The sequence below is a fragment of the Pelobates fuscus genome, chromosome 11 (genome assembly GCF_036172605.1).
Source record: "Pelobates fuscus isolate aPelFus1 chromosome 11, aPelFus1.pri, whole genome shotgun sequence".
NCBI lineage: Eukaryota > Metazoa > Chordata > Amphibia > Anura > Pelobatidae > Pelobates > Pelobates fuscus.
The window spans coordinates 105,851,711-105,879,227 of NC_086327.1; the positions used below are offsets into that span (position 1 = coordinate 105,851,711).

General features: G+C 39.5%; 1 protein-coding gene across 5 annotated transcripts in view; it reads right to left on the reverse strand.

Moving 5' to 3' along the window:
- DVL1 (dishevelled segment polarity protein 1) overlaps positions 1–27,517 on the reverse strand; it is a 174,371-nt gene that overhangs the window by 10,186 nt on the left and 136,668 nt on the right. For 3 of the 5 annotated variants that reach the window (XM_063436310.1, XM_063436307.1, XM_063436311.1), the window contains exons 5-12: positions 15,132–15,264; positions 10,994–11,087; positions 10,765–10,834; positions 10,191–10,330; positions 9,478–9,554; positions 7,476–7,543; positions 4,917–5,066; positions 238–369 (exon numbers count right to left, since the gene is read on the reverse strand). In XM_063436310.1, coding sequence (XP_063292380.1) covers positions 238–369; positions 4,917–5,066; positions 7,476–7,543; positions 9,478–9,554; positions 10,191–10,330; positions 10,765–10,834; positions 10,994–11,087; positions 15,132–15,264 — 864 coding nt within the window. The remainder of the gene's footprint in view (positions 1–237; positions 370–4,916; positions 5,067–7,475; positions 7,544–9,477; positions 9,555–10,190; positions 10,331–10,764; positions 10,835–10,993; positions 11,088–15,131; positions 15,265–27,517) is intronic. The other 2 variants (XM_063436308.1, XM_063436309.1) reach the window with 2 other exon arrangements.

The following is a 27,517-nucleotide window of genomic DNA, read 5'->3' on the forward strand; positions in this document are numbered from 1 at the left end:
ATTGACTTTAAAATGTCATCTCATTTGCTCAGTGTCCTTGTTACTTTTCTTCCTGTTGGTGTAACTTATTTTATGACCAATACATGCAATATTTTCCTACTGTACATCATTATTAAATTTGTTGGTGCGATAAAGCTAAAACAGTAATGATAGATGAACAAATCTTACGGTTATCATTTAAACCCCCCCAGATATACTGACATTATGGGGCCTGATTGCTGTACAATACAGACTCACCTATTACTGCATTCGATATTGTAATTTTCAACCACATCCGATCCCGGATCTCCAGCCCTGAATCTGGAAGCTGCATTACTTTTACTATTGTAGCCATGTCACTCTTGACAGACAATGGGGAATCCTCCAATTCTGAAATAAAAAAAAACAAATTAATTCGTCATTCAAAAAAATGGATTTTCATTTCTTGGGGAAAACACTGTTGAATTTCCAACTAAGTAATTTAATATGGCCTAGGAAAACCCCTGTCCTGATTTTCTATGTCTAATGGAAGCCTTGGGTTGCCCTTATCTAGTTTTTTTATTAGGTGGACCTAAAACAGCACAAAATATTTAAATTATCAGGGTTATTCACAAAAAGTGTGATCTGCGATCTGCTGGAAATTTACAAAAAAATTAAAATTCTATGACGAAAATGATGAGCTGGAAAATTTCTCCAAGTTAGCTATGTTTTTAGTTAAGTTATTATGGCTTACATTCTAGAATCACAATTTAGTGATTAACCCAGGCGGTTTTGGTTAATTCTCACGCCACTTGGATTTGTATAGCCCCACTGCCTAAACACATTCAGTTCTGCAATCTTATGAATTTAAATAATGCCTCGTTTCCACTGAGCGGAATGGTTTGGGTCGGTTTGGTACAGTACGCTATTTTGAGTGTTTCCATTATTAAAGTGGCCCATACAACCGAACCGAACCGCACCATTCCTGGTCCTCCTTTAGATGTAGGGCCCTAGGAAATGGTACGGTACGGTTAGGGCGGAGCTACTTTCGTCACACTATACAATCCATCGATTGGAGGGCAGGGAAACGTCAATGCTTACGACAAATGCTCACCTCAATAGGCTGGACCATTCTAACCCTTCCAAACTGTACCGACCCGAACCGTTCCGCTCAGTGGAAACGAGGCATTACATAATCATTTTGAAATTATTTATTAAACCAGGAATTGGGGACAACTGACAATCTAATTGCAAAATGTAAGTCAAAATAGCTTCTTGAAAATAAAACTGAGCTTGTGAATATTTCTACTTTGTATATTTTGGCCTAGAATTTGCAATTCTCCCCAGTACCTAGAGTAGCAAATAGTACTCTCCGAGAAGTATTTTCCTGACTATGCCTGCTTTTTTACCAACGTGTGCATTAAAAAGACAGGGGATAGGGGGCGCCAGAGACCGCGTAACTTGGTTATCTACTTACATCCATTTTATTTGCAGTCACCCTCTCTATCTACAAACCCAACCAGCAAACAATAACATACAGGGTGAGCAAACGGTGCATGCAAAAGATTTAAACAGTATGACACATGGTGTGATGGGGCATTGTGAACAGGAGTCCAAGTGGGAAATGGGTGTATTGTAACATACAGTACAATAATGTTGTTGTTTTTTTTATGAAAGGGAAGATAATCTGTGTGGTGTGAGTTATCGGATATCTAGTGCTCAAATGAGCACCGTGTGTGGGTCATTATATTCTGAAATCCTAAATAATGGTGTAACCTGTCAACTTAAATCAACAATCAGGTCTACAATACCAACAGATGTGACGGTATAAGCTATATTACATAAGAATGTAGTTAGCATCTGACGAACACTACAATAAAAAACACAATGATCATCTGTGCCTTTACAGAGAATAGAAATATTTAGAATGAAGCAGATTACATCAGATGTCACGACAGTAATACAAATCATTCTGAGCTCTCTAGAAGGCTCTTAGGTAATACATAGATTCTATAACGCAGAAGTAGTCCATGTGGTCATCGGGTTCACTATAGGTATTTTCTTTACATAAATGTCCATTGAATGTATTGTTGTATTCCTTTATTACTTCTGAATGCGTGATGATACAGAGATCTAGCTGTTGTTATTCCGCGACCAATCCTTTTACTATGGGAGTCGTCATTTAAAAGTTAGAGGGTAATTAAGTAAGTATCAACGATACATCCGAATAGCAAACTTTAGATAAACAAGCTGAAATGTATTTAAAGAAGGGTTGTAATATTTACCAGAGGTAATTCAAGTACAAATTTCGATAGTGCATAAAAAAATGCAAATTAATTTAAGGACTATTTAGGTGCGCTAAAAAAAATAAATTGAGCTTCTATGAGACTACTTCCTGGTATATACACCCCTGTGCAGACGGTTGTGAGTTAACAATATAAAGAGGTATGCATGTTTTCACCTTCCTTCTCCTTAACCATTCTGTCCTGAGGGTAGAGATTATTTAATGAATGCATGGGTCCTCAGGACCTAAAATGAACAATAGGGAACCACCGTATTCCCTACCCAATGTGTTACATGTGGGGGATTACACTGTGTTTCTGGTTATTTAGAGGAACACAGTCTCACTAACTATGTGCAGAGGGTTGTCTATCCCTATTCACATACCTAAAGTGCAAAGGGAAGTAGGCTAACATAATGGGGCATTTGGGCTTGCGTGTAATCAGCCATTCCACTCCTAGAGGTAGAGTTGTATCAACCCTCAAGTGACAGGGAGTCCCGATCTACCTTGCTCTACATATTTTTAAATTAGGTTGCCCCCCCCCCCCCCCATTTACTCAAGGGAAAAAAAGTCCTAAGACTCATGCTGTTTTTTTATGCCCCCACCACTGGCACTTGGAGCGAGAGCGAGGAAGGTGCCAATGTTGATTTCCCATCTATTTTTACTTATTTATTTTAACTTTGTGCTTGCTCATTTATGTATTTCAATTAGTTCAGGAATTCCTAAACTATCTGGCCATATTTCATACACATGCCTTGAATTAATGTTTTTGGATTATCTTTTAAAATTATTGAATAATTTGGGTAAACTTTTAAAATGAAATTAATATTTAAAAACATACTTTAATATTTTGATATATTTTTATATAGGATAGGATAGGATTTTTACAAAATATTTTAATATTTTGAGAGAAAAATAGGCTCAAATACGTATTCAAAAATATTAAATAATTTGAAAAACTTATGGAACATACTAAATCAAAGCCATAATTTGGGTATCATTTTGTTTTGTATCCATTTCAACAAATTTACTTTTCATTTGTACTCAACTTTGCTTCAACCAAAATGTAATTGATTTTAGTCAAGCTTTGTTTTCAACTTTCCTTTGCCACCCCAGCTACCATAACATTAGAAAAAAATGAAATAAGAATATAATTTTAAACGCTTACACAACCGGTTTGTGTTTTAAAAAATAAAATAAAAAATACTATCATTTATATCGACACTAGTGACTATAGTCAGTGGAGATATCAACCCAGTTGAGGCAATGACGGTACAGCATGAGGCTAAATTTAACATCTAACATCTTGACAATTTTGTGGCGTCATCCATCACTGGACATAGGTAAGTGATAGCTGTAGGTCGTCTGGTTTGTAGACAATTCACATTCGTTCTCACACTGTAATATGAGACGCGTGAAGCAAGCACAGAATACAAAAGCTCAGTTATCTATTAAGTGAGATAAATCAAGAGCTAGTACAAAAACGAACAAAACCTATCAGGAGGTTATAATGTCACAGGACATCTGTACGAAGCCAAAGAAAACAGATTACGCTAATAATTGGAAAAATGATACACCTTCACCTCCTTTGCTCACATCAAAAACATTACTCAAGTCCCATCACAATGGACAGAAAGGTCTTTTGATTAAGGTGAAAAGGGAGACCCGGAAGATACTACTTGACTCCAGTTAGGTAAACATGCTAGATACTCCTATAAATCTGTCACCCTCGACAATGTATGGAAAGATCTGAAAGACTCTGTATGTTTATCAAGGTCTTTAAACTTCTTGTGTAAAAGAGAATGCGGTCATTAAAATGGGTTGATTCTCTGCTTAAATGCAATCAGAGCTTTCTTTCATCTGGGTGTTACTTTGATCCTACTCAATAAATCTCGTTGACATTTCAAAATATCTTTTTTTACGGAAGTGGCCTCTCGAACAGATGAATTGCGTCCAACTTATCCCACATTGTGTTCTGTTTATGTGCAATTATTCTGTGCGGATGGCCTAAAAACAAAATCCTTCCCGAAGGTTCTCTCAAAAATCTTAATAAGTTTTTACTTTACTAGGTTTATCTCTTTTACTGCATTATGCTCTAATATGGATCCAAAGGGATACAATTGGCATAAGAGCACTTTAATTGTGTGCATTAACAAGTAAAATGACTAACATATAACTATTTTGGAGACAATACCCATGCCTTGTAGGTATCTCGAGATGGTATATTATTATACCAGTATGTTATAATCTGATATGATTGCTATACCCCAGGTCAACAAAGAGACCTGAGTCCCAGACGTATTACTAGCACTTATTCTCTATAGCTTTCTGTCACGGTATATCAAGGGTAGGCAATCTTCAGCACTCCAGATTTTGTACACTACATCACCCATAATGCTCTTACAGCCATAATGCTGGCAAAGTATCAAGGGAGATGTAGTCCATAACATCTGGAGTGCTTAGCGCTGTGCTACATCATGGTATTGGAGAAAAAAATAAGCATTGTGTGTCTCTAGCAGTATGCATGGAACGATCGAGCAGCAGACAGAGATTTGGGTAAATCTTTCTGCCTGGTTGATTAACATGTTCGTGGGTGTGTGGGTGGGGTAAAGCTGTACACTGCTGCCCCAGCACAGGGTCAGTCCTGCCCAGAGTAAGGGGCTGCAGTGTGACTTACTTTCCGACTCGGGTATAGAGCTTGTTAATGAGGAGCTGGTGCATGTGATGATGCTCATGGAGGGGCTCATACCGTAACGGGGGTACGCTCCCGTCAGGGCTGAGGTATGAGTGATCCAGGCAGCCGGGTCAATAGGCCTCACAGGTTCTGCTGTAACCAGGACAGGGGAGAAAACAAACAAACATACGTTTGGTGAACAATGCAGTGCGGATACATGATGACATTACCATGGCTGAAAAAAACATTGCCTTTGAAGATAAAAACATTAAGCGTTACAGCAGAGATTCCTCTACCGGACCCATCATTTTATCATGTTTAGCCTACCATTCCTGTATCATGTGCTGAGGAAGCCGTTTCCACTTTTTAAAATTAATAATTAGACCATTTTAAAATCTCATCTTCCTTTATACATAGTATTATTGTATCTTGTATACATTATTATGAATCTATACTAAGTACCAAATAATTTCCTACCATTTATTAAAACCACCCACATCACACTCAAACGTTCTTAATATGGTACCTAACTCTTGAATTCCCTCTTCCAATTTACTGAATGTAGCACCTGTGTTCCTTCATCGAGAATACTAAAGGTAGTGCCTGCATTCCTTCCTCCAGATTAATGAATGATGCACCTGTATTGTTTCCTTGAGAATACTGAAGGTAGTGCCTGCATTCCTTCCTCCAGATTAATGAATGTAGCACCTGTATTGTTTCCTCGAGAATACTGAAGGTAGTGCCTGCATTCCTTCATACAGATTAATGAATGTAGCACCTGTATTGCTTCCTCGAGAATACTGAAGGTAGTGCATGCATTCCTTCCTCCAGATTAATGAATGTAGCACCTGTATTGCTTCCTCGAGAATACTGAAGGTAGTGCCTGCATTCTTTCCTCCAGATTAATGAATGTAGCACCTGTATTGCTTCCTCGAGAATACTGAAGGTAGTGCCTGCATTCCTTCATCCAGATTAATGAATGTAGCACCTGTATTGCTTCCTCGAGAATACTGAAGGTAGTGCCTGCATTCCTTCCTCCAGATTAATGAATGTAGCACCTGTATTGCTTCCTCGAGAATACTGAAGGTAGTGCCTGCATTCTTTCCTCCAGATTAATGAATGTAGCACCTGTATTGCTTCCTCGAGAATACTGAAGGTAGTGCCTGCATTCCTTCATCCAGATTAATGAACGTAGCACCTGTATTGCTTCCTCGAGAATACTGAAGGTAGTGCCTGCATTCCTTCATCCAGATTAATGAATGTAGCACCTGTATTGCTTCCTCGAGAATACTGAAGGTAGTGCCTGCATTCCTTCATCCAGATTAATGAATATAATGCCTGCATTCCTTCCTCCAGATTAATGAATATAATGCCTGCATTCCTTCCTCCAGATTAATGAATGTAGCACCTGTACTGCTTCCTCGAGAATACTGAAGGTAGTGCCTGCATTCTTTCCTCCAGATTAATGAATGTAGCACCTGTGTTCCTTTCTCAAGAATACTAAAGGTAGTGCCTACATTCCTTCCTCCAGATTAATGAATATAATGCCTGCATTCCTTCCTCCAGATTAATGAATATAGTGCCTGTATTCCTTCCTCCAGATTAATGAATATAGTGCATGTATTCCTTCTTCCAGATTAATGAATGTAGAACCTGTATTCCTTCCTCCAGTTTACTGAGGTTTAATCATGAATTGCCTCTTTCAGCACTGTGAATCCCCTTTCTACAATTCACTGAGTACGACCCTGAAAACACATGGCAGTATTATTCATCTGTACATCTCACCTACCATCAGATCAATAACCTGGTTCTGAAATGTAACATGCACCCTGGAAACCCAGCCTCAATCTAATGCTGATGTCCGCGTAAGTGCAGCCTGCGGCCAACTTTCTGAGTAAGTCACAACTCTGTGCACTATTGGAACTTACTCTGGTTCTCACCTCAAATGTTTGTATAGGTCTGCTATCTATTTTTACGAGACTAACTAATTCATCTTTAATTGATCCTTCCTTTGTTAACCAGCTTACTCTAAACTAATTGAGTGCACCAAACACTCTTTGCAATATGCCTCAAACTCGTCCTTCTTGCAAGGAAATACAAATGTAAAATGAGAGCAAGTACAAATGAATGGCCATTTTTTAGATCAAATCACCCCACTGTCTCACTCTATAATTTAACGACTGATGATACATTTGCCACAAGCCCAAGAACAAAAGGGTTGCATCATGTTAACCCAAACAATCCTGACCATTACAATCACTGACTGCTGGCTCTATCTTGGAGAGCTATGCTAAGAGACAGCCCTGTACCCATTGAGGCTGCAGCCCAAAACTTTTGTACGCTTAGTGCTGGGAACAATTGCCTCCATGTCCTGCCCAATCACTCAACCATAACATATCTGGTTGGAGGGCATGCAGTGTCAGTGTCAGTTTATTTCCTTTAAGACAGAGGCCTGAACATAGATTTAGGCAGAACATTTTTAAAATTGTGGAGTGCTTCAGTTCCTGAAAACAGCACAGAGTATATCACTGTGATAACTAAGGTCAGTTGCCCTTTACTTACCCCGAGGAATTGTGAAATAGCTCCTTGGTGTGGGATCCCAACATTTTGCCACGGTCAAACTAATTGGGCTGTGAAATAAGAGCAAAATGATTCTATTTAGTAGCTGCAGTAGTGGCCTTATCAATTAGTAGAACAAATATTTGGTTTTGGTAGAATTTAAATATATAATATATGGTCTACAAAAACAAAATTGAATATCAGTGCAATGCAGTGCATTTAGTAATTATCCAGCAAAATAAACCTAATTCAGAAATTATGTACTGCACCATTCTAACAAAGCGTGGATGATTCAAACACATTTAATTTCAGCAAACCAGTGAATGTAATTTTTGTTCTACGTTAAATGACCAATTCAATTAAGATACCAAAACAAAGGATCAGGGATACCTGGCCAATACCTTGCATATACATTGCGTCTTCAGCATGACCACTGGGTGGCTCTAAACTGCACCTAGCCCTCTAAGCAGAATTAGTAATGTGACCTAGCCCTTTCTTAGCTCCTTCTCTGCAGGTAAGTGCTATAATGTTACAACCTCTGGAGACATCAATGCATTCTAAATCTGTTTCAACCACCAAAATTCTGATTGTCACCCTCGTTGCTAGCCAGTCTCTTTTTGGTATTGGCACTTAAAATGATTAATAAGCCGACAGCAACTTTGTTTAGATCCAGCGTTTAGACACTCAATGAAACTATTAATTAATTGTGATAATCTTTTTTAACTGTAATAGAAATCAATATTACAGGGTTATTCACTAAAGTGAGAAATACCTGTAAATGCAAAGTCAATTTCAGATTTAAGGTTAAAAAAATCTAATTGGAAAAAATATCTCACTCGGCAATGCTTTCAGTTCAGCTACTCTGGCCTTAGAATTGAAATTCACTTTAAATTCTCTCTCTAGTAAATAGCCCAGCCCAGTCAAACTGTAATGTGATCTCCTAGACTCCGTGCAATAAACACAACTGATTTCAGACTGTAGCAGATAAAGCACAACTGGATACTGACTTAGATGGGCTCTAAGTTTGTCCTGATCACTTACAGAGTTAATGAGATTTCTGTTAGACATTAGAAGCAGCTTTGGTTTCTACCAATCCCCTCAGCTAGTTTGAATCCTCCAAGTTGATTACAGCTTAAGGATAGAGGTAAAATGTTACATCTCGAGAAATAGGCCAGGTAAACCAAAAAAAGGAAAAGATTACCGGTAATTCTCTAGAAACACGACTGCTCTGCGACACTTCAGGAAAAAGGACAGAAGTGGAATCTTTTTAAACTGTCTCTTACGTGTTCCTATCCACTAATTAAAGGACCACTCTAGTGCCAGGAAAGCATACTCGTTTTCCTGGCACTAGAGTGCCCTGAGGGTGCCCCCACCCTCAGGGACCCCCTCCCGCCCGGATCTGGAAAGGGGAAAGGGGTTAAATCTTACCTTTTTCCAGCGCTGGGCGGAGAGCTCTCCTCCTCCGATCCGCCTCTTCTCCTCCCCGTCGGCTGAATGCGCACGCGCGGCAAGAGCTGCGCGCGCATTCAGCCGGTCACATAGGAAAGCATTCATAATGCTTTCCTATGGACGCTTGCGTGCTCTCACTGTGATTTTCACAGTGAGAATCACGCAAGCGCCTCTAGTGGCTGTCAGTGAGACAGCCACTAGAGGAAAAAGGGGAAGGCTTAACTAATTGATAAACATAGCAGTTTCTCTGAAACTGCTATGTTTATAAAACAATTAGTTAACCCTAGCTGGACCTGGCACCCAGACCACTTCATTAAGCTGAAGTGGTCTGGGTGCCTAGAGTGGTCCTTTAAGGAGAAACTAATACCCAGATCTAATGTCCCCCAAGAGGACGAGAAAGTGTTTGGTGTGTAGATATGCTGATCATTATCAGATCTCCAACAGTTGAATGATAACATGTCAAGGTCTTCTTGTGCAAGTTGGAGTAGACATAATAAACTGTTCAAATATCATAGACCATCTTCACCACGTCCTGCTATGTATCACATACACTTACCCTGGTTTGCAGACTATTTCCCGGAGGACCCTCACTGCGTCATCATTACTCATGTTCTCGAAGTTGACATCATTAACCTGCAAGAACCAGACAACTGCTCGTAACCCAGTCTGGATGTCACAGTGGAAATGACAGAACAAATAATCTCCTCTTATAGCATCTCATAAGCAGATCCCCTAGAATTTCAGAGAGCAGGGCACCTGTTTTTCTTTTTATAGAGAGAACGCAGAGAGGTGCGGTGATGGGCAGGAAATCAGAAAGTGTTTTAAGATATTGCTTTGAGATGTTTCTTATTTACACAATTGACGTCATGAACAGAAAAATGGAGGTAATATGTCAGAGTGAGGAATTTATGTTGTTTTCTTGATGAAATGGGAACCCAATTGAGGTTTACAATATGATGAGGTACGATGGGTAAGTAAGATGAGCCCAAAAGTAGAATTTGAAATAGCTTGGATTTTAGATGGTAGGATAACGAGAATGCAGATTAGTTGAAAACAAAGGCAGGGATATAAGAGATTGGGCTATGGTGTACAGAGCAAGCACATAGTTGTAGTTTTGAATAACAATTATCTCACACGTGAAAGATAAATTTTACATAGGATAGAGTGTTTACTATATTGGTCTAGAACCAGACCAGTGTGCTAGAGCACATGTTGGTTGGATACATGTGAGATGTGCTAGTTCTTGATACAAGGGGAGTGTGAACTTACCTGTAGTAACATATCTCCAGGCTCAATGCGTCCATCAGCTGCTACAGCCCCTCCTTTCATAATCGATCCAATGTAAATTCCTCCGTCGCCGCGATCATTGCTCTGCCCAACAATGCTAATGCCTAAGAAGTTGTATTTTTCTAGGGGAAAAGAATAAAATAGCCAGTCCTTCAGGAGAGAGTCTACGTCCTTGGAAATTGCTCATATGCTTTTATATAAGAAATCTGGGCTTCTCAGCCAATCAAACAATGTAATCCCAAAATAACAAGACATGTTTGTCCTCTGCTGAGCTCATTTGACGAAGACATTAGTGGAGGTTGAAACGTGTTTGGGCTTTCTGTAACCATTATGACATTGACATATAAACTGCATGATCCTGTTAGAATTAAAGCTAATAGAAGGCTGAGAATTATGATCTTTGTAGTTAACCCCTTAAGGACACATGACGTGTGTGACACGTCATGATTCCCTTTTATTCCAGAAGTTTGGTCCTTAAGGGGTTAAATATTAACGGAGGAAGTACATGTTGGCTAGATTTGATGGACACAATGCGAATTATGGAAATGATACTTACCCATATTTAGCGTGACTGTGATAATATTCAGCGACATGGTGGAGTCTGTGATACTGCTTAAAGATGAAGACTACGAGAAAAAAAACAGGGATTGATTAGAACAAAACAAATAAAAATAAATTGTAGGTGAAACGAGACCACTTCAACTGAATTTTTAATTTACAACGATTCACACCTTAGTGAATAAGCCGGTAAAACCCCAAAGGTTTGCAAAATAGGCGTAACCTACCCTGTCAATCTGACGCATCTTTTGCTTCCTCCGTCTCCTCTTATGTTTACGTATAAGGCGGGAAGATGTGCTTTGTTCGGTAGAGCTACTTAACCTAGATAAAGGCAAATTAAAAGTACATCATGACATTGCACAAAAGAAAATTGTAACACCACGCACAGCATGTGTTCTAGCCATGAACCAGAAAATTAACACGTATTCTAAATGACGGAGGCACCCGGGAGAACTCTTACTTTAACCCCTTAAGGACACATGACGTGTGTGACACGTCATGATTCCCTTTTATTCCAGAAGTTTGGTCCTTAAGGGGGGGCAAACCATTCTCAAAAGTATAGTCCATATCCTCATATAAACTGCAGACTTACATAAGTAACTGGAAAAAATGTAATTTTTTTAACTGTTAAATTATTATTTTTATATAGCGCCAACAAATTCCGTACCGCTTTACAATGGGTGGACTAATAAACATGTAACCAGACAAGTTTGACACACAGGAACAAAGGGGTTGAGGCCCCTTTTAATGAGTTCAACATGCTAGAGGGAGTGGGGTAAAGTGACACAAAAGGTAAGGATAATATTAAGGAAGTAGATTGGTAGAATAAAATTCACTGAAGGCGAAAACTGTGTTTGTGTTTTTTTTTTTTAAATTACAGTTGCAGGAGAAGAATCAGTTGGGAGCCATGAACAGTTTCATTTATACGCTTGTGTGTAAAAGTGAGTTTTAATGATTTTTTGAAGGAGTAGAGAATGGGTGAGCGTCTAACGGTAAAGAGAAGGAAGGTCCACAGAAGAAGCCCTAGAGAAGTCTTGAAGGCGAGCATCAGAGGTAGGAGTACGAACAGAAAATGGACGTAGATTTTCAGCAGAGCATAGGGGCCTAGACAGGACATACTTGTGTATTAGGGTGGATAGATAGGTGGGAGTAGCATTATGTAGAGAAGCAAGAATCAGAATTTTAAATTGAGCCCTTTATCTTACAGGAAGCCAATGCAGGGACTGACAGGGCGTGAGGCGTGGGAGGTGCGGGCGGACGGGAAGATGAGCCTCGCCGCCGCATTCACTATAGACTGCAATGGGGCAAGTTGGGAGCATGTAAAACCACTAAATGAAATTCAATAAATATGCATTTTTTTCAGAAAGCTGATTTAAAATTTTAACCAATATAAGGTCTGATAAAATCATAGTACATCTCAAGCTACTTCATACGTTCCCATCTCCAAAACCAAACAAGAATGCTGAATTTGTTTGCAGTGCACGTTTATTACATTATGAGTTTTTTTCTTCAATTATAAAGTTCTGAGATATTCATACTATGTAGTAAAAGAAGTACCGGTATGTCTGAATTTCTCCATATATTTAATGGATTAACGTCACCAATCAATACAGGTACAGTACAGTAGATGCGGCTCAGGCAGAGTATTAGGTGAGGAAATGTTGGCACCTGCATTCAGCTGTGGTGTTGCCTTACAAGTTACATATAATGTAACTGAAGAGGAAGAATTGTGATGATGTGAGCTTTGCTGTAAATCTAGATGCGTTAAGCCCTCACTTAAGGAAATTCACAAATAACTGGGGAATTGAGAGAGACTGTCATGAACACTGTGTGGTTGGAACTTTGCGGTTTTAGGAGACTTATTCACATCACCAGATATACACAATATCTCCATCGGAAGACATGACTGCTCCATGTCTTTATAAAAAACCCCAGCTGAATTGATTATATACATCTAGATAGGTATTGAAAAGTATTAGTGTTATTTATTGTGAGCAATCTTCTGTATAAACAACAGTTCTACAGCAATGTTCTAAAAATGGATCAATCACCCTGGGATCCAACTGGATCTTGTGGTTTGCTCCATATCAATAACCTTGCATGAGAACTGCATGGACAACGCCGTTTCCAATTTACAACAAAGACAGTTTCATTCATTTAGTTATTTTGCTTGCTTTGGTCTTTAATCCCACTTTTCTATTTGCCAATAATTGAGCAGTTGACCTTTGCGCCTATCTGTAGTGATGACATTTCTGATGTCAAGTTGTATTGAAGTCTGGATAGATTAGTAGCATCCCTTCTATGACAGGCAATTGCAACCTATCTTTCAGCTTGGAGGTTTTAAACCAATAACTAACTCAAACACACCCTTCCCTTGTAATGGGCTTCAGACTTACAGCCTGAGGGATGATGTCTTGATCTGAAGTACAAGATGAAATGCAGCGTTATGAGAAGCGGTGACAGGCGGTTACAAATGACGGATTGAGATACATCTTAACTAAAACTAAACTGATGAGCCGAGTCCAAACTTGCAATCATAACATCACTGCTTGCTTAGCGTACAGGGCTGAACCAACATGCAAAAGGTCTTAACATGACCCTCAGCAGATGTTCCACTTTAAAGGAAACTTGTCACTTGCACATACTAAATGACCGACAGCACAAACAACATATGTAAAGCGCAATATTTCCAGTAAACACGACCCCCAATTTTAGAAAGAGTGGGCTCTAGAGTGGGCTAAATTCCAAGTGAACTTATCATTGGTAGAGGAAGGTTAAAGAGGAATGGTCACTAGTGAGATTAATAAACAGACCGTTAGACAAGTGAAAGTTAGCTCTGGGTTGTGATATCTATGTTTAGAAAATTCTCTGTAGTTTTCTGTCCGGGAAATGTTTGTAAATTAAATTAAACCATGTAGTGATGTAGGTAAGGGAACACGGAGCTTTCTCTTCCAATAAAGTGACAGTTTACTTTAAATACAGTGAGAAAATTGGGCATTCCTATAGAATCTGCTAGCCAAGACTGGGCTAACTGTTGCCCAACTATCTGTTGTCATGATAAAATTCTTATGAGTCAGACTGATGATTACAAGATAATTCATACATAGACCTCAATTTATTGTTTTTGAATGAACTAAAGAAATTATTTAATTTTTATGATACTATTTTTGATACACTTTTAAAATTATGAAATAATCCTATTTTGATACAATGGTATATTTTTTTTTATGTTTTCATATCTTGAAAAATTATTTTAAAGGTTTATCCAAAAAATATTAAATAATTTGAAAAGTTTATCCACAAATGCACAATCTAATTTAATCTGACTATATTCCAATTGGACAACAGTATACACTGCATTTAACCTCAGTATTGGATTGATAAAGAAACTAGCAACTACAATAATAATGGCAATTGGCAAGGAAATATACACTGTAGCCTATTCTTTGAATGGAAGGAACATGAACTGCTTTACCAAATGAATAAACATATGAATAAACTATTTACAGATTAATCTAAAACAGGGAATAAATTAAAGTTTCCAGTATGGATTGTGTCAATAGACATTTGCTTTCATATTACAGAGCTCATTTTTTTTTTTAGAATTATTTAAAACTTCAAAACCCCAAAATAGAAATGCATCTTCTTTATAAGCATAAATTGGTAGGGATCATTTGAAAATAGAGTAATGCTCAAAATTGTAGGGTAAACAGATGTTACATTAAAACAGATTTTTTTTTTCTGCATTGGCAGGGATATTTATTAAATTTTGTAAATGGAAATCCAAACAGCAAAATGTAAGCTAAAAAACCCAAACATAGTGAATATAATGCTTCGTTACATGCATACCTGGGTAAAAATGAAAATCTGACCACCCCCATCAAAAGCAAGCACTACCTTAGAACTGTGCGGCATGGGTGCCTGGAATTTTGTACAGACAGGACTGCTTCATGCATACCTCCCAAGTGTCTTGCGTTTAGGGTTACAGTCCAGAGTTCCTATACCAGATTATTTCCCAAGTGTCTCACATTTCGGAGCACTACAGAATGTCCCCAGTTACCACAACATTAACACATCATTAGATTTGCTTGTGCTGAGCAACATCAGGGCCGTTCGGTCGTACTCAGAGCAAATCAGGATATTTCTGAGTATTTCCAGGAAAAGTCACCATGCTCAATAACTATAAATATCAATTCAATTATGATTTAGATTTTTTAATATGAGCTTGCCATATGAATACGCAAATATCCATTATTGGAGGTGGCCTTTTTAACTCCAGGGTATAATATATTTTTAAAGGGTTTTAACAAAATTGTGTCACACACATTCCAACCGCTTACTACTGTGACCTTAACATTCTCCTACCTGCTTGTATTGTCCTCATCAGAATCAACAAAACTACTGCTCTCCAGCTCACTGCTCATCACGGTGGACGCGCTGTCATATCCTCCCGGGTCCCGAATCCGATCCAGTTTGGGGTGTCCATTAATCCTGGTAACTAACAGGAAAATAGAGAGAGAGATTAACTGGGGAGGAAGTCAAGACAAGCAGTCTACTACCAGCAGCAGATACTAAGAAAAACAATCTGATCAAAGCAATAAGTTTAGAAGTAACTGCACGCTGCTCAGAATTCGTTGTGCCCTGCATGCAGATCCTATAGATACAGCAGAAGAAATGTGATTATTTAGCTTTTATCTTCCTTTAATCAGAATGAAAAATGGATGATGTGGATGATGGAAAAAACAAATGTGGGAAAAGGTCTTGCCATTTAATCAAAATAATAAACTCAGTCAGTTCCGTTGTGTTTGACCTGGAATGTAGAGGTTGATGAGGGTAATGACATGAGATCACGCAGATACCCCCTCCCTCTACACTACCTGTAACTCAACACAACAAAATACCTTTAACTTTTCAAAGTACAAGGTGGGTGGGCAGCACAGCCATTCTGCTGAGCAGTGTTTTATTACATTGGCTCGAATAATTAAAAGGGAAGTTCGAAAAATAAAATAACATTTAGAAATTCACACCTCTGATCTTCGCTATCCAGGAAACTAGTGCCTTCCTCTTGGCTCCCTGCCACTCATTGTTTTAAAGGGGCACTTAGGCACCAAAATAACTTAACCTTACTGAAGCAGTTTTAGTGTATAGATCATGCCCCTGCAGACTCACTACTCAATTTTCTGTTTCGAAGAGTTAAATTACTTTGTTTATGCAGCCCGACCCTCCCCAACCCTGCATGTGATTTACACAGCCTTCCTAAACACTTCCTGGAAAGACTTGTCTAATGTTTACATTTCCTTTATTGCAAATTCTGTTAAATTTAGAATTTCTTATCTCCTGCTCTATTAATAGCTCGCTAGACCTTGCAGGATCCTCTTGTGTGTGATTAAAGTTCAATTTACAGAGCAGGAGATAAAAACCTAAAAGTGAGTTACATCTGATTGAAAATGAAACCATTTTTTTTTTTTTAATGCAGGCTGTGTCAGTCGCAGCCAGGAGAGGTGTGGCTAGGGCTGCATAAACAGAAACAAAAGTTATTTAACTTGTAAATGGCAGTGAATTGAGTAGTAAGACTGCAGGGGCACGATCTATACACCAAAACAGCTTCATTCAGCTAAAGTTGTATTGATGACTATGGTGTCCCTTTAATATCTGCCCTTTTTCTGTCATTAAACATTTCATTGAAATAAAAACAGAAAGAATGTGTCTGAACTGGATTGTGATACCAATTAAACTAAACTAAATCTTTAATATACATTTAAAGAGAAATATAATATCACAAGAAAAAAAAAGAAAAAAAAATGGTTAACACAGATAATAGTCATTGTTTAATGGATATATATATCAGGGAAATCGCTGTCTGGACCTATAAAAATTAATAAGACATAGTGAAGACTGTTACATATATAAAATAACAGACACGTTCTTGAGTGCACTCACAAGATGTACGAAGGAAAATCACTCTGAAATAGCCACCACCTACTCCTGTAGGGGGGTCACACTGAGGATATACTGGATCTTGTAGATATTAAAATCCGGAACCAAAAGTGGAGCAGGAACAAAGTATGGTAGAAAAGGTATTTATTCATAAATACAATAAAAGGCACTGGTCCAACGCGTTTCGTTCAAACAGAACTTCTTCAGGGACCTTTCAAGTTAAAAATAATAATTTTTCTAAGTTCGGCTTTCTGCCGACCACGCATGTGTATGCATAACTATAGAGACTCACGAGGACCACACTTCACGCGGATGCGAAATCAGAGATGGAACGCACGGAAGTGGTATTTTGGAACGCAGACGTCACTTCCGGCGACACTTCTGAAACCCGGGAAGCGGGAAAAGAAATTGACGATCAGCTGTGAGTCGGCAAGTGATTGAGGAATCCGGAACCAAGTTCGAACACACCCACCACACCACCAATGGGATTAGTAGCTGCCTTATATATTGGGACTGTGGGATAAGGGAGGGTACAGCGGGAATTTGTATGTATGGTATCTGTATTATTATTTTTAACTTGAAAGGTCCCTGAAGAAGTTCTGTTTGAACGAAACGCGTTGGACCAGTGCCTTTTATTGTATTTATGAATAAATACCTTTTCTACCATACTTTGTTCCTGCTCCACTTTTGGTTCCGGATTTTAATATCTACAAGATCCAGTATATCCTCAGTGTGACCCCCCTACAGGAGTAGGTGGTGGCTATTTCAGAGTGATTTTCCTTCGTACATCTTGTGAGTGCACTCAAGAACGTGTCTGTTATTTTATATATGTAACAGTCTTCACTATGTCTTATTAATTTTTATAGGTCCAGACAGCGATTTCCCTGATATATATATCCATTTGTTCTATTTTTGGCAACTATGTGGAAAGTTGCCGTTGGGAAGCTGTCGCTAAGTTAAGTTAATTTATTTATTTTGTGTTTGCACAGTCTATTTGGGTGTGTATTTTGTGTTGGATTGGTTCCACTATACTCCATATATCTATATTGTTATACTGATTCGGGTAAACAATGGCTAGCAATTATCTTTTGAATATACAGAAAACTAGAATGAGGAAATTTGAAGCTTTATTTAAAGATTGGGATAAACCAGAACCTTTCAAAAACTTTGACTTGTATTTTAAAGCTAAAGAGAAATCACTAATAGGTGAAACAAAAAAAATGGTGGGAGGTGGCTTTTCTGGAAACTTATGTGAAAGAGGGTTTGATCCCTAGAGGGTTACGGATAGATAAATCACCAGCTTTTGGTTTGGATAATGAAATCTTCCTAAAGAAATGGGACGAGATTCTGTCTAATTGCTCGTTCCAACTAATGAATTTGATAATTGAATATTCTAAGGAAGTTAAATCTAAATTTGAAGAAGATCTAAATCGTATTGAAGTAGATATCCCAATAAATAAAAATGATGACGAATATAAAGAAAGGGAAGATTTGCTACAAAATAAATTAAAACATTTAGATGAAAAAATTGCAGAAACTAAAAATCAGAAGTATAAAAGAGATAAGGAAGATAAGAAACAAAATAGGTTTTCCACAATCAATAAATTCCAACGAAACCATAATATGCCCTCTTCCCCACAAAGAAAACGATTTCCCAATGTTCATTATCAAGGAATAAAAAGGGACAATGTGCAATATAGGAAAACATCATCATCCTTCTCCCCTAGACCAAAAGAGAGATTTAATACCAAATTCTCCTCAACCAGAAATCAAGGAGCTATCCCTAAAGAAAGTCAGGGTGGGTCCAATTATAGGGATCATACCAATAAAGGATCATATGCAGAGGTGACCAGCAGGACAAGAAACAGGAATGAGGAGCCCTATTTGAGACCGTCCCAAGATAGCCGGGAGAATTTTTTAGAAGGGGGTTTACCACCCCGGGAGAAAACAATAAGGAATTATTTTTTCCCAAAGCAAGCCAATTGGGAACATCCCAATCGGTTTGCATCCTTACAAACAGAGTCCCCTGTCAAAAGAATGAGAATCAACGAGGAAATACACCAAGTCGAGGACTAAGATCCTTACCATCTAATGAAACAAATAAGGGAATAATTAACCTATCAGGGTCCCCCCTATCTGATCTAGAGATACAAGTCTTAGAGAAAGGCATTAAATTTGCCCCAAATGAAGGGATTAACGATTTTGAGCTGTACATAGATTTTAAAAAATTTGTGAGAGAACTCACGGTCAAGAGACATTTCTTGAAACATCCCAGTACCCCCCATGTGGGGATTGACGGTACACCAATAAAATATGACCATTTTAAAAGGAAGTCTCATTTCTATCCTGTGTTTAATAAGGGATCACACTTAGAAACTTTTGAAACTATGGTAGAGAAAGATCTTAAAACCATCAATAAGAGAAAGAAACAAAGAGATAATTTAACATACCAAGAAAGGGCTTGCCTAAAAACCATGATGAAAAGAGTAGACATCGTCTTTAAGGAGGCCGACAAAGGAGGGGCCATAGTAGTTATGAGCAGGTCGTATTATTTACAAGAATCTGCAAACATTCTCAATGATCAAGTAACATACCGAAAACTTAAGAATGACCCAACGAAACAGTTTAATGAGATTCTCGAAATTATATTGACCAAAGCCTTGACTGATCAAGTCATCTCCCAAAAGAATTTAGATTTTCTTTTGGAGAAAAACCCTATGATTCCCATTTTTTATTTTTTGCCCAAAATCCATAAAAATTTATTTTTTCCTCCGGGCCGCCCTATAATCAGTGGGATCAATTCTATAACAGCCAACCTCTCGGCGTTTATAGATTCATATCTACAGAAATATGCACAAGAAGCTGTATCTTATGTAAGAGACACTAAGTCTCTCTTACAGGAATTGGCAAATATTCAATGGCGAGAAGAGTATAGTTGGGCCACTCTGGACGTAACGTCCCTTTACACTGTTATAGATCATAATCAGGGAATTGAGGCTATTCGTCATTACATGGATAGAGATGAGACTGTTTCGGATAACCTTAAAGAATTTATAATTAGAGGAGTTCAATTTATTTTGGAACAAAATTATTTTTTCTTTGAGGGTTCTTTTTATTTACAGATTAGAGGTACCGCCATGGGCATCAGGTTTGCCCCCAGCTATGCCAACACATTCATGAGGAAGTGGGAAGATCACTGCGTGTGGGCTGGTCATGGCTGGGGGGCATCCCTGGTGCTCTGGCGGCGATACATCGACGATGTTATTATCATTTGGAAGGGAGATAGGATTTCTTTTGACTGTTTTTCTACGTATTTAAATGGTAACAACTTAAACCTGAAATTCACTCCAACATGGGAGAAGGAATCTATTAATTTCCTAGACTTGGTCCTGTTTAGTCAACAAGAAAAGATTCATACTAGGTGCTATTTCAAACCAACAGATGGTAACAGCTACGTGCATAAGACCAGCTGCCATCACCAGCCTTGGCTGAGAGGAATAACTAAAAGTCAACTAATTAGAGTCAAACGTAACTGTTCTATACCTCAAGAATTTCAAACACAGGCAGGATATATTAAGCAAAAATTAATGAGACGTGGCTATAACAAAAATAGTATAGAAAAAGAGATGAGAATTATTGGTATTGGGGAGAGGGATGAGTTACTTAAGGACACGGATAAATCTAAGAATAATTCAACAACCAAATTTAACTTTGCATTTAAGACAAGATTCAATACCCAACATAATGAGATTAGGAAAGTGTTCAAAAAACATTGGTCTATCTTACAAAGTGACCCTGTTATGGGACAATTGTTGCCGAATAATCCACAAATGATTTATAGGAAGAACAAAAATTTGAAGAATATGCTAGCACCAAGCTATATCAAACCTATTAATAAATCTATCCCTAGTAATAGCATTAAGGGTTTCAGAGGCTGTAGAGGATGTGTGGCATGTGGTACAGCCTCTTTATTAGATTCTGACTCTTTTCAGAGTACCACCACAGGGATTTCATTTCCCTTTAGGTCGCTGATTGGCTGCCGCACGGATTTTGTAGTATATTTACTGCAGTGTCCGTGCGGCAGGCAATATGTGGGACGCACCAAGAGATTGCTGAAAGTCAGATTCATGGAGCATTTGAATAATATTAAAAAACGTCTCACAACCCACTCGGTTCCATTACACTGTCAGTCATGTCCTGCATTTAATTTTAAAGACTGTGTGTAAGGGCATTGAATATATCCCCCCCCATTGGAGAGGAGGGGATAGGTTAAAACGACTTCGACAGAAAGAAACCTATTGGATACACTGTTTACAGACACTGGAGCCGAAGGGGTTAAATGTGGACATTGACTTGATTTGTTTTCTTGATGATTAGATATTTGTAATATTATAATTATCTGTCTGAGCTATATGGAGTATTTTTGTTTAATCTTATGGGAATTATTATCTGTTTTATTTATAATTTCCTTTCACGTAAAATTGATTATTCAGAGTGCATTTTTATTATACATATTTTTTAACATGTTTAAATATTCATGTATTGGATTAAAGGGTATAAAATGATCAAAAATAGACATTATATGAACTAAATTTGAAGCAATAATTGCACTTGATAAAGTTTTATGATTTGATATTGACACACTTTTTTCTTTTTTCCAATGAGCTATGTTAGTAGCAGTTACTGATCATAATTTTTTCTAAGTTCGGCTTTCTGCCGACCACGCATGTGTATGCATAACTATAGAGACTCACGAGGACCACACTTCACGCGGATGCGAAATCAGAGATGGAACGCACGGAAGTGGTATTTTGGAACGCAGACGTCACTTCCGGCGACACTTCTGAAACCCGGGAAGCGGGAAAAGAAATTGACGATCAGCTGTGAGTCGGCAAGTGATTGAGGAATCCGGAACCAAGTTCGAACACACCCACCACACCACCAATGGGATTAGTAGCTGCCTTATATATTGGGACTGTGGGATAAAGGAAGGGTACAGCGGGAATTTGTATGTATGGTATCTGTATTATTATTTTTAACTTGAAAGGTCCCTGAAGAAGTTCTGTTTGAACGAAACGCGTTGGACCAGTGCCTTTTATTGTATTTATGAATAAATACCTTTTCTACCATACTTTGTTCCTGCTCCACTTTTGGTTCCGGATTTTAATATCTACAAGATCCAGTATATCCTCAGTGTGACCCCCCTACAGGAGTAGGTGGTGGCTATTTCAGAGTGATTTTCCTTCGTACATCTTGTGAGTGCACTCAAGAACGTGTCTGTTATTTTATATATGTAACAGTCTTCACTATGTCTTATTCATTTTTATAGGTCCAGACAGCGATTTCCCTGATATATATATCCATTTGTTCTATTTTTGGCACCTATGTGGAAAGTTGCCGTTGGGAAGCTGTCGCTAAGTTAAGTTAATTTATTTATTTTGTGTTTGCACAGTCTATTTGGGTGTGTATTTTGAGTCATTGTTTAATGTTTCATTTAATTAGTATAAAATTTCCATGAACCCGGTGGTTCCCCTTTAAAAACCTTACTCCATTTTGCTTAAAAGAGGAACTGTGTACAGCTTATTTTGTCCAAACTTTATTTTTGGTTCATTTACAATATTTGAAGCCAGATATAAAAGCAAAGCATCCATCAAGGGATTAATATAATAAAATAATGTAAAAGTGTGGGTAAAATTTGATATAAAGTGCAACTGAAAAAATACATTATTCCGCTGACTTTCCTTGACAAATTTTTTGTAAAGATTTTCCTCCAAAACTGACAGTTCCCCTTTGATCTACTGAATTAGGAAGCTAAAACCTGGGCTACCTGACTACATATTGGATGGATTTGAGCTGATCTCTTCTATGTAAGGGCACAGTAATGGGGACCCTACTCTGCAAATCAGCTTTATAGAGAAATCTCTGCAACAAATTGTCAAGCAAATCCCTGTGATTTTTCTCTTTATGAACTGCCTTCTTCACAACAACCGTTTTTGAGAATGAGAACCACTCAACCTTTAGTAATGAGATCCCATAACATAATCATCTATTTCTTGAAAATGGTTTTCAATCCAAAATAAACACCTTTAATGCAGAAATTGTATATTAATGGTTTAGAACAGGGGTAGGCAACCTTTTAGCAGCACTGTGCCGATATAGGAATGTGATGTCCCGTAGCGTGCCGGTCTTATTTTTTTTTTTTAATTGAGGTGTGTATGCTGCTGTATTCTGCTTGTGTTATTTTTACTGTAATTGCTTTGTATGGTTGTATTTGTGCGTATATGCAGGGCCGTCTTTAATAGTAACTGGACCCTGGGCAAAGCATTTGCTTGGGGCCCCCTTGAACCTGTCCCCCCTCCCCAGGCATGCAATCACGTCCTCCACCTCAACGCAGTGGCGGACCTAAAGTAGAGAGGTGCAAGAATTTTTGGGGGGCAACTCCAGAAATGCATTGACAGCTGGGGCTCTACGATTTACCCATGTTTGCAGGTCTGTATTTAGCACTAAGCAGTTTTTGTGTGTTTTAATGTAAACAGGTTTTTGTATGGAATATGTTTGTATGTGGTGTTGGCGTGATTGCAAGCATGTATTTGCGTAGTGTTGGTTTTTGAATGCAGGGGTGTATTTACATATAATTTTGGTGTGTAACACAGACATGTGTTTGTACGTAGTGTTGAAATTTGAATGCAGGGGTGTATTTGTGTGTAGTGTTAGTGTGTGAATGCTGAGATGTATGCACAGATACACACACAGACATACTGACACACACAGACATGCTGACATACACAAAGATATACTGACACACATACTGACACACACGAAGACATACTGACACATACTGACACACAGACATGCTGACACACACATATACTGACACACAAAGACATACTGACACATACTGACACACAAACATACTGACACACACAGATGACACACACAGATGACACACACAGATGACACACACACACTGACAGACATACTGACACAGACATACACTTTAAAACCCACCCTCCAGTTTCCTACCTTTCCTGCTGGTGGCTGAAAGTGTTGGGAGTTGGGGTCTAGCGCTCTTGGCCAGCCCCCCTCCAATCTGCCTACTCTTCTTTCCCGCGCGCTCCTCTCTTTGTGGGAGGAAGTGATGCGCGGCCGTCACTTCCTCCCAGCCTGCTGCCGAAAAGCAAAGGGCCCGCTTGCGCTGTTAAAGTGCCTCAGCGTGCAACCGGGCCCCTGCTGACAGAAGCCCACCGGGTGGTCCTTTGTGCATGGGCCAACCGGTGGGCCTCCTTAGTGTGCGGATTACCGGCCAGAGGGTTAGAAATAGTTGAGGCCAGCAGAGCTCACGGAGCAGCTGGCCAGTTTGCCCCGCGTTAAAGGCGGCCCTGCGTATATGAGCTATTATATTGTATATGTTCATGAGTAGTTTATGGTATTGTGTATGATACATATGAATATGGGCTGTGTATGGGGGCTGCTTGTGGAATTGTGTGTGTGGGGATGGATATGTCACAGTGTGTGTTTGGTAGTGTGTGGGGGCTGTTTGGGGTATTGCATGTGGGGTTGTGTGCATGTATGTGGATTGTTATTGGTGTTTCGTTTGTGCGGATTGTGTGTATGTTTGTGTGTGGGCTGTCCGTATTATTTGTATGAGGGGAGGGTTATTCTGCATTTCTGTGTATATCTAGCAGTGTGAGTGGCTTCCAGTGGAGACTAGGCCGGCCAGGTACATGTCAAGGACAGGAGCTGCAACAGCAACTGCGAGCTGCTCTACTACAGTGTGGATTCCCATTCACAAGTGCTGGGAGGAGGTGATCTGAGGTCACTTCCTCTATGTGCTGCAATGCATAAACTGAGGATTGTCCTTCACCACCTTTTCGGATTAGCAGATATCTGAAGTTTTACTGGGACTCCTGATAGGCCAGAGCCTGTTTGGCTCAAGCAGCCTTGAGTGCCGTGCAAAGACACCTCGAGTGCCGTGCATGGCACTAGTGCCGTAGGTTGCCTACCCCTGGTTTAGAACATAATAGTAAAATTGGCTTATTACAGTTATCAATAGTATGGTTCCGGATCTCAATCCTGTAAAGGTCACAGATGAGAAAATGCAGATTATAAGCAACATATATTTTATCTGAAGCCCAGATAATCACATTAACCTTAACACTAAACAAACTTTCTATTCTGTTTCTGACATTTAATCTGCTCGTATTTTATTTCAGTGCATCTGCGTATCGCTGTATCACATTCAGAAATACCAGTTTAAAGTGATAAGAAATCATTCACTATCTAAACCGCCCATCTATCTTTGCAGCTTGACATTATCAATACATACTGTACTGTAATAAACACGTACATATCGTCATTTGACTGGTGTTGAATATTAGTGTTACAATTTAGTTAAATTCCATACCACCAAAAGAGAACGCCTGAAGCTTATTGTATGATTCATTATGACTGAGAAACAACAGATTGTCGTTGGTCGTATTTACAAAACGTCCAGATTTTATGTAATTGCATCCCTGTGAATGGCAGAATTTCAGCTCCATAATAGGCTGCCTCTTCACCTTCAACAACATCACAAATAAAATATCTCATTTTAAAACACATTTGTAATGTTAGTGATTTTGTTAAGATTTAAAACGTGTACAAAACAGCAATAATAAAAAAAAAATATTAGTAATATAAAGGAAAAATTTACTCGTCTTGATATACTATTGAAAACACTTATATATATATTGTATACAAAATACTGCAAGGGCATCGCTCAGAAAACGTCCTATATGATTATAATATTTATGTTGCCATGAGTCCCCCCTTGTTCTGTGTATGCTTGCAATTCAGACCAGATTACTTTTGGGTTGAGCCCCCCACCCATCTACTATAGGTCACCTTTGGAGGTGATGACAGGAAAGCATAAATTGAGGAGCCTCTGGAAGCCGTTTAAGCATTACATATTGCGGTTAGCATGTAAATCTCCCATGTAAAAATTAGTGTAGAACCCACTGATATTGGGGTACTGTGAAGTAGTGGTGGGCTCAGTGCCATCTTAACAGCATTATGGGCCACCCGGGCAAAGCAGTGCACTGGCTCCCTGCCTACACAACAACTCACAGGAATTAAAATATTAATTATTGATAAAATTAAGCTTAGCCTTTATTTATTGGTACCTCCAACAAATGCAATGCATACAACATACATACAGACTGCTGAATACTCTCACACCGACTGCTTAATACACGCACACAGAGTGCTGAGTACACACAGAGACTGCTGAGTACACACAGACTGTTAAATACATACACAGTCCGCTGAATACACAAACACAGAGACAGCTGAATAAACACACACAGACTGCTGAATATACACAGACTACTGAATACACAGAGACTACTGAATACACACAGGCTGCTAAATACACACACACATACTGCTAAATACACCCCCCCACACACACAGATTGTTAAATACACACAGACTGCAGTGTAGGGGTGCTGTATGTGTGAGAGATGTGCTGTGTGTGTGAGAGGTGCTGTGTGTGTGAGGTGCTGTGTGAGAGAGATGCTGTATGTGTGAGAGAGGTGCTGTGTGTGTGAGGTGATGTGTGTAAGAGGTGCTGTGTGTGTGAGGGGTGCTGTGTGTGAGAGAGGTGCTGTGTGAGCGCGAGGTGCTGTGTGTGTGAGAGAGGTGCTGTGTGTGAGGGGTGCTGTGTGAAATATGTGATGTGTGTGTGAGGTGCTGTGTTAAAGAGGTGATGTGTGTGTGAGGTGCTGTGTGTGAGGGGTGCTGTGTGTTAGTTGCTGTGTGTGTGAGAGGGGTGCTGTGTGTGAGAGAGATGCTGTGTGTGAGAGAGGTGCTGTGTGTGAGAGAGGTGCTGTGTGTGAGAGAGGTGCTGTGTGTGAGGTGCTGTGTGTGTTAGGTGCTGTGTGTGAGAGGTGCTGTGTGTGAGAGAGGTGCTGTGTGTGTGAGAGAGGTGTTGTGTGTGTGAGAGAGGTGCTGTGTGTGAGGGGTGCTGTGTGTGAGGGGTGCTGTGTAAAAGAGAGATGCTGTGTGTGTGAGGGGTGCTGTGTGTGTGAGAGGTGCTGTGTGAGCGAGAGGTGCTGTGTGTGAGAGAGGTGCTGTGTGTGTGAGAGAGGTGCTGTGTGTGAGGGGTGCTGTGTGAAAGAGGTGATGTGTGTGTGAGGTGCTGTGTGTGAGGGGTGCTGTGTGTTAGTTGCTGTGTGTGTGAGAGGGGTGCTGTGTGTGAGAGAGGTGCTGTGTGTGAGGTGCTGTGTGTGTGAGGTGATGTGTGTGAGAGAGGTGCTGTGTGTGAGAGAGAGGTGCTGTGTGTGTGAGAGAGGTGCTGTGTGTGTGAGAGAGGTGTTGTGTGTGTGAGAGAGGTGCTGTGTGTGAGGGGTGCTGTGTGTGAGGGGTGCTGTGTAAAAGAGAGATGCTGTGTGTGTGATGTGCTGTGTGAGAGAGGTGCTGTGTGTGTGAGAGGTGCTGTGTGTGTGAGAGAGGTGCTGTGTGTGTGAGAGATGTGCTGTGTGTGTGAGAGAGGTGCTGCGTGAGTGGTGCTGTGTGTGTGAGGGATGCTGTGTGTGAGGGGTACTGTGTGAAAGAGGTGATGTGTGTGATAGAGGTGCTGTGTGTGAGGGTGCTGTGTGAGAGAGGTGCTGTATGTGAGGGGTGCTGTGTGAGAGAGGTGCTGTGTGTGTGAGAGAGGTGCTGTGTGTGTGAGAGAGGTGCTGTGTGTGTGGAGCTGTGTGTGACAGGTGCTGTGTGTGTGAGGGGTGCTGTGTGTGTGAGAGAGGTGCTGTGTGTGAGAGAGGTGCTGTGTGTGT